At 37.0% G+C, this 12,200-nt stretch overlaps 1 protein-coding gene across 21 annotated transcripts in view; it reads left to right on the top strand.

The window, feature by feature from the left end:
• The window catches only part of DLG1 (discs large MAGUK scaffold protein 1), a 149,836-nt gene that overhangs the window by 68,391 nt on the left and 69,245 nt on the right, over positions 1-12,200 (top strand). Inside the window, exon 1 of one of the 21 annotated variants that reach the window (XM_042042542.1) lies at positions 1,531-1,578. The exons of the other annotated variants lie outside the window; for them this stretch is intronic. Within the exon in view, the coding sequence (XP_041898476.1) occupies positions 1,546-1,578 (33 nt within the window). The 5' untranslated portion in view covers positions 1,531-1,545. Of the gene's footprint in view, positions 1-1,530; positions 1,579-12,200 lie in introns of those variants that run through there. 21 annotated transcript variants of the gene reach the window in all.

Raw genomic sequence — 12,200 nt, 5'->3', positions numbered from 1 at the left:
TTTAGCTCCTTGAATATGCTGTGCTAATTTTTACTTCTATTTTCTAGGACATGTTTTAGGAAAGATGAGAAGGAGCAGGGCAGAAAAATCATCCTAAATCCACTTAACCCTTTCAAAAACAAATTTCAGAGCTTATCAACTGCTTTTATGAGTTATTTGAGCTCAGTCATTTCTCGAATTTGTGTATCTTCCTTTTAAGATCTTGATAGAAGTTTTACTGTGTCATTAGTCCTAGACTATTGCTCTCAGAGTCACTGGAATATTATGGATATAGTTCTAGCATGTGTAAAATGCTATGTCTAGTCACACAACCACATAGAGGTGTTGTAAGGTGTGTTAAAAAGATAATGATTGAAAAAAGTCAGGTCTCTACCCTAATCCCTCTTTTATTGTACTTCTTGAAAATCTGATTTCTTAGGGCAATATTTATCAACCTTCCTGTATTTTGATATCTATTGAAGTATTTATATATTATTACTGCTAATATCGTGATGAATGCAGGAGAAAGCAGCTTTAAATAGTACGTGCTTTGGATGATTTTCTCTATAACAAAGCACCTTCTGAAACTGAAACATGGGTTTTACTGTACTAAGTTTCCTTCTTATTCTTGATTTTTAGCTATGCAAAATCACACATTTATAAAAGAGTGAGTTTATTTTGCAAATTAGTTCTGCTACTGGTTGCATTTTCTGTAAGGTGGCATTGTAGCAGTGATGAAAATGGTATGAGTTTATTCTGTCAGAGGAATGCGTTAATATGTGTACCGATCAATAGGCTAAAAAGTAGGAAATTCTTGGTAGTTTAACCAAAGCATTAAAGGACTTTCTCTGGAACGTTTGGTTCATTTTGTTAACATTTTCTGTGTGCAGTAGAGATTAAAACTTCTCAAGACTGTGAAATTTGCTTGACATTTTAGAGATAGGCAGTTTTAAAATTATAATAGTAGTAATAAATTTTAAAAATATCTGCCATGACTCATGTAATGCTATGTAGACTTTGTTAGCATCCTGCTGGTTCCCTGCTGTAGGCAATGGTCTCCTCTCCTGAGGTCAGGCCTGTGCAGTGATGGGGATGTGCTATTTCCTTCTGAGCGGTGTGTGTGACTGCAATGCTGGCATGTGCAGTGTGTTACCTCAGCTAATCGCCTGCAGCACAGCAGTGCTGATAAGAACTGAAGGAGTGATGATAAGAACTGAACCTCCAGCTACCTGCAGGCACTGCTTCCTGAGAGAGGCGTTTAGGTTCCACTTACTCTCTCCTGTTCTCTCACAGCTCTGTCTTGCTCAGAGCTGGTAACATAATTTCTTCATATTTCTGTTGCATTGTATTTCAAGAAAATTTTCCAGAATGAGTCAGAAATCTGGTAAACAAAGAAAGAGACACAGAATTTTTTGCTCTTGGAGTTCTGCTGCTGCTGCTACTACAGGGGCTTTCTGTCTGCACTGTGCCCAAGAGTCTGAGTCTTCAGGCAAGGCAAACACTGGATCCCCTCTTAATCTATTGTCTTCAGCTAATAACTCAGGTGGACTAACAAAGTCTTGCTGCATGAAGCCAGGTGCATGGAAGCCTGTGAAAAAGGTAGGACTCTTTAGGGCTGTTATATAACTTTCCTAATTTATTTTATACTGTGATAGTTGCCCTCATGGTTGAGGATTGTATTGATTGATAAAGTGTTTTGAAAGTCAAATACAGGCCAGTCTGTCTTTTACCAGCTGTCAGATCACTGAACAGCTCTAGCATGGCTCCTGTAGTATAGCATTTCTGTTTTGCTGCCAAAGCTACTGCACATGTTTCAGTTAATGCAATTATTAACTAAATTACTGTCTGATAGAGCCACTGAATCTAAAATGAAAACCGTCGTCTTCCTCTTCTTCTATTTTGGTCCACAACATCAAGAGCACTCTCAATTATGACTAAGAATGGGCAGGATATTTCCTTTACTTTGAAGACTTTAGCTCAACAGAAACTTACACTTTTAGAAAACATGACCTTGTGTTTTAGAATGAGTGCATCCATGTTTGGGAGCTAACACGGTATCATGTTGTGCAATTTAAGACTTCTAGTTTATATCCAGCTCAGAGTCCTGGTAAACTTTGTGTCCACAGCCTTTCTGGGATTTATAGTAACTCAAGGAGAGAAATTGTTTTGTTAAGCAAGAGAAATTGAAATCTTTATGTGCACAGCAGCTATGCAGTATCTTTTGAGAAGAATTTGGTGTATTTTCCTAGGACCTCTACTGGGGCCACTGCTTTTATCTGTATTCCAAATCAAAGGAGGAACTTAAATTTCTCCTGATGAATAACAATTACTTTTTAAAATTTTCAGTGAAGCATGTAGGCTCTTGAACTCCCTTATTTTTTTTCCTTTTTTTTTTTTTTTTTAAAGATGGGCGTGGTAGTCTGAGTGAAGAATGTGTCCATCACTCCTCTCCCTGGGAGAGAGTACAAACTAATTTCAACATGCTGCTCTTTGCTGAACTTCAAGCATAATCATACTGTGAAGCATTTCCAGTACAGTTCAATTCTGAATTATTTTGACAGATCCACAGAAGATGAAAATGCAAGGAAAACATCAACCTCCTCATGTTGTGTTTCTCATGAGCAATTGAAATGAAGTGCCTTGTTCTTGTTTATTGGTTTAACCACATAATTCACATTTTGCTTATCATATAATGGCTCTGTAGCAGAGGGGTCCCAGTGGAAGCATTCTTCTGTTGAGGAAGGATGCTTCTTTTAATGCTGGTTCTAATATGTCTTTCCAAATTTAATTCAAGTGAAGATTGCATAGTTCTATAGATGATTTTAGGAATGCTCTACAGGTTTTTCCAGTTAGAATTTAGGAGAAATCCTTCTGATCCGTTGGCAGCGTTCCTCCATTTTATTCCTTACAAAATGGATAGGAGCATTCCTGTTTCACAACAAAGGCTGTTAACCTGTCATGTCCATCTGTCATGGAAGCTCAGAAAATGTAACACAGAGGCCAAATTTAGTACTGAGACTTGACGACTTGTTAATACTACACCACCTAGCAAGACGTCCCTGAATCCTTTTGAGGATCTGCTTTTTCTGGTCTTTCCCAAAATAACGGTAGCAACAGTCATTTCTATATAGTTTAAAATTAACTTGTCAATATTCTCCGTGAAAGCAGTTTGTCATGACAAAAAACAGAAAAAAAATATCACCTACTCTTTGATATACTCAGAAAGCTGCAATATCTTTTAAACTGTACCTTTGTTTACTTGGGATCATCCACTGACCTCTTAAGTGGTCACCTCTTGCTACTATTTGAGTTTCTTCCAGGAACTGCTTGGACTCCAAGACAAACCAGTAGCACTTCCTGACTCTCCTGAGCTGCAGAAGTTTTCTTGTGCCTCATTAAGGTTTACCAACGTTACCTGCTGGAAGCTGCTGCTACAGTAGGTACTAAAGTTGTTAAAGTTCTAATCCCCACTTGACCAGCATGGCCATATGACCACATGATGGTTCATTCCCTAAGAAGATGTTAAAAATGCCCAAGCTGGTGTGGTTCTGTCACTTGCCTTCTGAAACACTTGAAGCTCCTTTCCATGTGCCAGGTTTTTGTGGACGCACACACCAGGTTCAGTATCAAAAGAGCACACTTGGAAGGACTGAAAGAATCCTTAGAAAGTAGAGCAAGGATTCCCTTCTGTCTGTCTTGTATAATTAAAAAAAACCCTTTTCCACCAATCAAAGCACTTCTGGACTTCTTTTCCAGTTTGGTATTCCTCAGGGTATCTCTGTGCCATTTATTGCTCTTCCACATGACTTCTTGTCACTATCGAATTTCATCTTGTTTCCTATAACCCACCTGTCCAATACATCAGCCTTGCTCTACAGCTTGTTTCTGTTGTGCATTTGCTGCCCTTCTCTTTTTGTTGGTGTTAACTGCACATTAGGATGTAGTTGAGCTGATGTGTTCTCCAGACAGATAACAGACATTTATGACTCATTTTGTCTCTTGTAAGCTGATCTTGGCATCTATGAATTTTCAGTCTATTGCTCCATTAAAGTGTTTCCTTTGTATATTCTTGTCCCTTGCAACAGTCTTTTTTGGAAATGATACATTTAAGCAATCATTTCCATAAAACCAGATCACCTTATACATCGTTTTCATAGGAGAAAAAAAGAAAATGTCAGGACAAAATAGTTTAAGGTGTATCAGAACACTGGTAAAATAGAATTGCTTATTATTTTTTTTTATGTCCTTTTAGTCAGCTTAAGAGCTTAAGTTTTGGGTTGTTTTGTACGTTGCCAATGTTTTTTACACTGTATGGCAGTTAGTTTGTTGTTGTTATTGGAGACTAGCATCTATGCAGCTGTGTAAGTCTTCATATAGGACTTCAGACGTTTATGGGGTTCAGGTATAGTACAGGATTTTTCATTGATGGAATCTTCACTTCCCACTGCTTTATGTGGTATTTCCTCAAACTGCTGTACCGTGGGAATGTTTTGGATGAGTCTTCTGGCTTCTCCTCCTTTATTCTCTTTATCAGTGCTGCCTCAGAGTGTGTGCATTTGCTTATTTAAAAATGTTTCTCTAAGACTGATGCCTGCAGAAGTCGGTTGAGGAGCCTGTGTTATGTTGCTCCCAGGTAGTAGTGTTTGGCTTTCATAACAAAGTAGGGAGGGCAGTAAGGATTGCTTGTGCTTCTGGGGTACAGTTCTACTTCAAAGCAAATTTAATTTACTAAGTAAATTGTAGTTGTTTTTCTTAGATAACTAGCTGTATCTAAATACCCAGTATGATGTAGCAGGTGAGAAGGGAGTCAGCTTTCCCGATGGAGAGAAAACGAACTCTGGATTCTGTCTGCAGCATGCAGGGTAATCAGTCTCAAATCATGATAAATGATTGGAGTTTTCAGAAAATTGTTCTATAACTGTAGATGATATTCAGGAACACCTGCTTAATAGTGAAAACTTAAGAACCTCTGCATCAGAAGGAGAGTCAGGAGATGATATTATCACAGACTATAAATATGTAGGGATAGATTTCAGAAACTAGAAAGCTTGTTTATTTAGTAGAAAAAACATCTGTATTCCAAGTCAGATAGAAAACTTAATTTTAAGGAATCATAATAATACAATAAGCATTTAGAAAGCTTAGTGGGACACGATGTAGTTGCCAAATCAGGGTAATAAATTAGTGTTTCCTATGTAAAAAATATAATAACAAATAAAGTTTCTACTTGAGAATGTCAAAATAGATCACAATCTCTGATCCATCATCTAATATAATGGCTTTAAACTGCCCTTTGAAAGCTGTAAACTGTTGGAAAGCAATTTATATGTTTTTAAAACCCCCTCTTTTTATTGCACTTATTTAGTACTGCTTTTAATTTTTCTTTTAACTCTGTAATTTAAAAAGATGAATGCAGTGGGGGAAAATTCTGTGTACAGCTTTTCAGACTTTGAGCACATTAAGCCTCGTTACAGAGCAGCACTTGAGTAGTTAGATGCTAAATCAAGGGCTATGCAAATTGACCATGAAATACTGCTGATGAACGTGGTGATAGTAGAGACCTAAAACTATATTCCCAGATAGGTGTGGAATGCCAAAGCAGATGCCTATCTCCAAGCAGAAAACTAGCTAGGGCTGTCCCAGCTTTGAGCACAGAGTATTTCCTACTAGTCATTTTACTGTATTAAAAATAATAGGATTCAGGTGCCAATAGAATTTAGATTAATATATTAAGAGGCACACGTGATCAGTAGGAGATGACATTTATTTAGGATTTCTTATGAAATTTGTGTTTAATATGGCTGAACTGTCTGTTATGTTGTGTGTGACCCTTTTGTTTAAACTGTCGTGGTGTTCCTAGAACAAAAATTTTGAAAAGGCAAATATGATGCTCTTTTTAAAAGGAGCAAAGCTGTACTCTCTGAGACTGCATCTAAGCAGGTCTGATTTCCTTATTGTATGAACTTTGGGAAATTCTTTATTATTACAAAAGAATTAACAGGTAGACGGATAAACAGATATTCTTAAGACAAGTCAGCTTCTTTTTGTAATGGGAAAATAAGGACTTGCAGATCATCCAGACATCTTTGAAAACAGGGAACATGTAGATCAAAATCTGCACAGGAACGTGTGGTCATCAAAAGGTTGTTATACTTACAGAAGTCTTTAAAAACTATGGTTCTTGCACCAAAGTCTGTTAAAATTAATGATGCCATGAGATAAAAGGGATATGATCGACTACAAATGAAGTATTTAAATTCCAGAAAGAGACTTTGGAGTTGCCACTGATTATATAAAAATGTTACCTTAGTACCATGCAGTAATGAAAAGGGTAAATGAAATGTTGGGTATTATTAAAGAAGTAGTAGCAAATAACACAGAACATGATCTGAGTATATTTGTTGTGTATAATTTGAATTTTGTGGAGGTTCTGTTTTCCTTATCTTAGAAAGGATATAGCATAAGTAAAAAGGAAAAAGATAATAAAGCATCAAGGGGAATAATCTAGTTATCTATGAGGACAGATAACTTAAACCAGAAAAAAAAAACCTGAGAAAAAATATGATAAAGACTTATAAAGCTGAAATGAAGAGAGTTCTCAACTAGAAATTCTGTAATAGATATCTAATTCTAAATCTGTCACAACTGTCCTGTAAAATTTCTTCTAAAGTTGTGAAAGTCACTGATACAAAACACTGGAAAAAATTCTCTTTTTGAAGGCTCAAAAAGAAAATGACTTAAAAGCAGAGTTAAATGGATTTGCAAGGAGCAGGTGGCACAAAGCTGTTACAAAGAGCGGTTCAGGAAGACCTTGACTGTCAGGTTCCGAGATGGCTTTCTGAGAAAATTAATGGGTGTATGTCTAATTCCCACTTGCCAATCTGTCTGTTTTTACTGCTCGTAAGACTCTCGACCAGTTGGGCCTTTGCTCTCATCCAGTATGGCAACATTTGTGGGTTGTGTGGAGTTCTCTTTCTTCCAGTGTAGAGGGACATGAACTATCAGAATAATTTATCCCTGTCTGTAGTGCAGTGTGGTTGGTTGTTTTTGTTGTTGTGTTTTGGTTTTTTAATACATTACACTAGGAAAAAACCAAAGAACCAGAATAAATGTCTAGAGGATGTTTGGAAGCTTGGCAATAGCGCAAGTTAAATGCAGGGAATAGAATCTCAGTTTCTGGCCTTTGTGTCGCTCAGCAATGATGATCACCTGACCTAGAAATCTCCAAGTCTCCCAAGGAAACACAATCTGATAGATTCATCCCCTGAGTGATGTGTCAGTCATGAGATGATCAGAGTGGCAGGAATTAATCTTGAAATGTATCTGGAAAGGACTAGTGGTTAGATTAATAGTCCCAGAGAATGTGATTAATGATACAAGTAACAGGTGAATTCCCAGCTGCTGCCCTAAGGCATGTCTGAATTAGAAAGATTCTTGTGTTTTACTTGCTATACCATCTCCTAAGCACAGTAGATACAATGCTGCCCATCTGGGAACCGTAGAATCTTTTTGTGGTCTGATGAAGTTGGGAAATGGCCCGAGTGCTGGCAGGTTGGGTTTTTTCTGGTGTTAATTTTTCTACCATACATTACTGCTGTCACTTAAATTCAAGTAATGCAGGAGTTGAAAAGCGTAATTGACAGTTGCTAATTTGGGTTTGAGCCTCAGAAACCAGCACAAAAAGATACATTTTGTTTTCTGGTTCTTGAAATCTAAAGCAATTAAGTAGTTATCTGTTTATAGCATTATCACTTGTTTTTACATATCTGTTAGTCTACTCCCTTCTTTCATAGTTTTCAGTGTTAATTTTTAACTTGTTTCACCCTATTTCTTCACCTGCTCATTTTTACCTTTGTTGCAGTGCTCAATTTTTATCAACTTTCGTTCTTCAACTTCAGCAACCATAATCAGATGAAGCAGAATGTCCTGTAAAATACAATTTTCTACTTGCTTTTTTGCTCATTGGAAAAGAAGAACTGCCAAAGAAAACTATTGGGATGTCTGTCACACTGGTGCCCTAGTTTCAGCAGCAGCCAGAGCAGAGGGTTAGGGTAGAGTATAATCCCAGGCCAAAGAGCTGTGATACTTCCTGTGAAGCTTTCAGAGATTTCTGCCTATTCCAGTAGAGGGATTCCAAGAGCTGGAGATGACTTGTGTGTTTAATAATGCTGAGTCCATGAGTTTTCATTAACTTAGCCAGTATTCTTTTAGTGGCAAGGATTCAACAGTCAAAGAGCTGCTTTTGCTTGTTTGTAGCCTAATGAGGGGGAGGAGAGTTGGGGTTATGGGACCTGTTCTTCTGCATTATGTTCAAAGTTTTTTTAAATGCAAGACAGTGTTGGAAACAGAATTCAGGGTATTTTTTTACGGAAATAGCCTTTTCTTGGATGGAAGAGTCAGATTTGTCTTTTCTGTTCTGTTGTTGACTCTATTTTATTTTAGTTCATTACTCTACAGAGGCAGACAGGGACTAGGCCAGCTTAGAGCAGTCTGGGAAAGGAGCAGCTTGGACACTGGACACTGGTTCCAAAGTGGAACCTCACTTGTCAAAGTCAGTCTGAAACTCAGGACTTCATTCATGGCCTCACCAGTGTTATAACAGTGTGGCTAAAGGCTGGTATCTTCTTGTTCTGAGGGCAGAAAAAAGTGAGTGCTTTTTCAGTAATTGTGGTAGGTAGGTAAATAAATGCCGGCCATAACCTCACTTCTTTTTTTCTTTAAACTGTTTAAAGATTTAATTAATGTCTCTTAGCTTCTCAATGTTTTAGGACTTGAAACATTAGTAGAAATATGTTGTGTAGTGTTGTTGGTTAGAGATTATAAAAAGGAAACTGCAGAATTTTCCTTAAATAGCTGAGACTCTTGAGGGTCTGATTAATCCTGTTTTGCTTTTCCTGAATCATAAATTCAGAAATCAAAGCCCTTGTCTTAGTCCTTTCTACAGACTTTTTTTGTAGTGAAGAATTTGAAATTTCAAACGTATTATAGATTAGGCACTTTAATTGCCTTTACCAAATGGAAATAGGCAGAAATGATTGTGTAAGCTAGTATCCTGTCACAATTAGACCAAAACTTAATGGAAGTGAAGTTATAACTCCAGAAAAGCTTACATTGTTTCATATATTTTATAACAGTCTGAGAAACTTAAGCTGCTACTTGTACTATTTATTGTTACCCAGGTTTTTTCAGGTCAGTATAGTTAATATTCCTTTTATCCAGTGTAAATAAGGCAAGGAAGTGCCACACAAAATGGATGTTTTGGTCTGTTTGATATCAGCACAAAATGCTGAGTTTGTCATCCCAGCTTGCACGGTCTCTGTGGTGTAAGAATGAATGAAATCAGCTGAGGTACCGAGCTGGTAGATGTGGGTAGCAATATAAAGCCTTCAGGACCGTAGTGAAAGTAGCAGTGTATGTTTGTGAAGAATTCAGCTTGTGTCAAGATAAAATGCTACTGCCACTGATATGAATGAAGCCTTTTGTAAATGAAGGAGTGGCTTTAGTATAACACTAATTTAAGCATAAATCAAGTAGTTAATTTTCCTTTTTTTCCTGACATTTATGTCCTGAAAGCTAATGGATTTTAATTAATGGGTTTTTATAGATTACTTTCCTGGTGTGGTTTTCTGTCTGCTGTTCACTAGTGTGAGGTAAATGATGTTCTGCTCATGTTTAGTGTTCTATGGCAAATTTATTTATTTTATAAAAATATTTTTCAACAGAGAATAGATTGTTCATAGATTAATACAGTTGTCAGTAAAATAATAAATACTTCTCTTAAAATGGGAAGCTCTAGCTCAGATTCACTGACTTGCTTCAGATCACTTCATTACTCCTTGTTTTGAGACTGTCCTTTAAGTACTTCGAGGGCAGTGGGGTGCTATAAGTGAACCTGAATGTTTCTTACTCTAATTGTACTTTAGGTAAGATGAAGTTCACATGCAAAGTTTTCATATGTTATGAATAATGGTTCTTGTAGATACACTCAATTAAAAAAAATCCCAACAAAAAAAACTGTTACAGAAGAGTAGTGAGATAGTTTCGACAATTAATTGCCACGTTTCTAGTATTGAGCGAGTTCCCTTTTCAGTATGACAGCTAGATAGGACTTCTTTGATATTTAAATGAATTATAAATAACAGAATGGGCATTCTGTCTAGGTTTACTCATTTTCTGAATAATTTAGAAATTATTGCAAATTATATGTTCTGAGAAACATGTAAACAGTACCTAACCTTTAATGTTGTATTTTGATTTAATAATGTTCCTAGGAGTGAACAGTTTATCGCATCTCAGTTTCCTAGCACAGCATACCCTTTCTACTGTGAATATCAAAAATATTGACACCCAAGAGCTGCCATTATTTTTCTGTAATAAAGTCTTAGAATATGTTTTTTTCTTTTTCTGGGCTCTTTCTGATGCTAAAACCCTGCTTGGGCTTCTTTGTGGATGCATTAGCATTATAATGAAAGCTATTGTTCTTAAGACTGATGTTTCTTTAAAGGAGCTTTCTAGGCCTTGCTTTAAGTTGCAAATTAAATGCATTAAATTCATACTCAATAGCACTTATGAACTTAATGAGGAGCCTTTTAATTCTGTTTTGAGCTTAGAGTGTTGAGTTGCTTGGTGAATACGGATGACTAACCTGCTGCAAAGAGTTCAGTACTGGACATTTGCTTGGTATTTAAAAAACAGAAGCCACAAATTAGTTTTATTAAAACTTCTATTAACTTTGTGTGTGGATCTGGAATATGACTGAGATTAAACTCAGTTCCTGAGAGATGTGACAGGACAAATTAATTTGAGCTAAGTAAGTCTTTCTGAATACCTCACATAAGAAGTGGACAGTAAGGAAAGTCTTCAAGGGTCCAGTTTTAGGTCTTAACAGAGAGAGAACAGATTTCATTCTGTTGAGGCTGTTGTTTGTATTTGCATGAGATTCTTAGCACCTGGAAATTTTTCTCATCGAACAACCATAAGATACTGTGTGGTAGCATTGATGATAATTTTGTAGGTCCAGGTTCCCCATTTCTGCTCTGTGGTGTTCATTTATCTCATACACAAAACTCTAGTTTTGCTACAGCCTACCTCAGCAATAAGAGTCTCTGTCGCTGCCTTCACTGCTTTACTTTGGCTTGGGTAACTGTGGTGCAAATTGTTCCTCACTAGGCTGTTTTTGTAGATAAAGATTGCAATAAGGAATTGAAACAGTAAATAAATTTCTTATTTGTCTTCAAATCAGGTCATTCTCACCATCTGTAATTTTACTGAAATTCTGCTGTCTTTGTTTTTACCCTTCAAAGCTATTTATTTATATTTTAAGTTCAGAGTTTTAAGTTCATTTGAGTTCATTGTAAAATGCTGTGGGGTTTGAGGAGGAAACTAGGTTAGAGAATCAATTTGTTGACTGAGTTTAAAAAAAAACAAAACGAACCAACACAAAATCAAGCAACCAGATAATCCCTACAGTTTAGAATATCTTGCATGCTAATGGTGTGTCTTTAAAATAGAGTGCTCACAGAGGTAAAATTTTCAATAGCCGTGGTTCACTCTGAAAAAGGTGAGATCTAAAGTAAAGTCACAGGCACTCAGATTAGTCCTTTTAATCCACAGGCCCTGTCTGGGTATGTCTTTTCCTTTCTGGGATCCAGAAAAACTTTGATATCTTTGTTACAGAACTTACCTGAACTGATGTTACAGCTCCAAGATGAACTTGCCTGTCCTCAAATTCTCATTGTTAAACCATTGTGTACTAACTCATCCCTCTTCATGTAGGCAGACCCGGAGGTCTGGCTTCAAACTCAGCTTCTTTGTTGCTGGGCTTTCTGTCCAAACTCTCTTTGGAGAAACCTGGATATCATCCAGGTGGAGACCCAGGGTTTTTTATTCCTTCATCCTTGGGACACCATGATAATCAGTCTTTGCTCTATCATGGCAAGGTACAAGAGGAGCCCTTGAAAGGGGTAGGAGAGTTGGAAACACAAATCAGAAACCCAAAGTTATCTTTGCATCAGTGCAGAATGTTAGGAAGGCTTAATTGTAACCACCTACGGGTTGAGGCCATTCTGGTTAAGCTTATAATTTACCCTGGTCAGGTAATAGTGAGTTGTTCTTGTATTAATGGTATTGTCTTATTTGTGGGTTCTGCTTCCCGTTCAGTGTATTCAGCATATTTTGCTCTCTAGACTGGCTTACCAGTGTTGACAGGACTCCTGCCTGGC

Source organism: Corvus kubaryi, unplaced genomic scaffold (genome assembly GCF_017639235.1).
Source record: "Corvus kubaryi isolate FWS band 111438036 unplaced genomic scaffold, C.kubaryi_AGA036_p1.0 37397, whole genome shotgun sequence".
NCBI lineage: Eukaryota > Metazoa > Chordata > Aves > Passeriformes > Corvidae > Corvus > Corvus kubaryi.
This window is presented reverse-complemented; position numbering and strand designations above follow the sequence as displayed.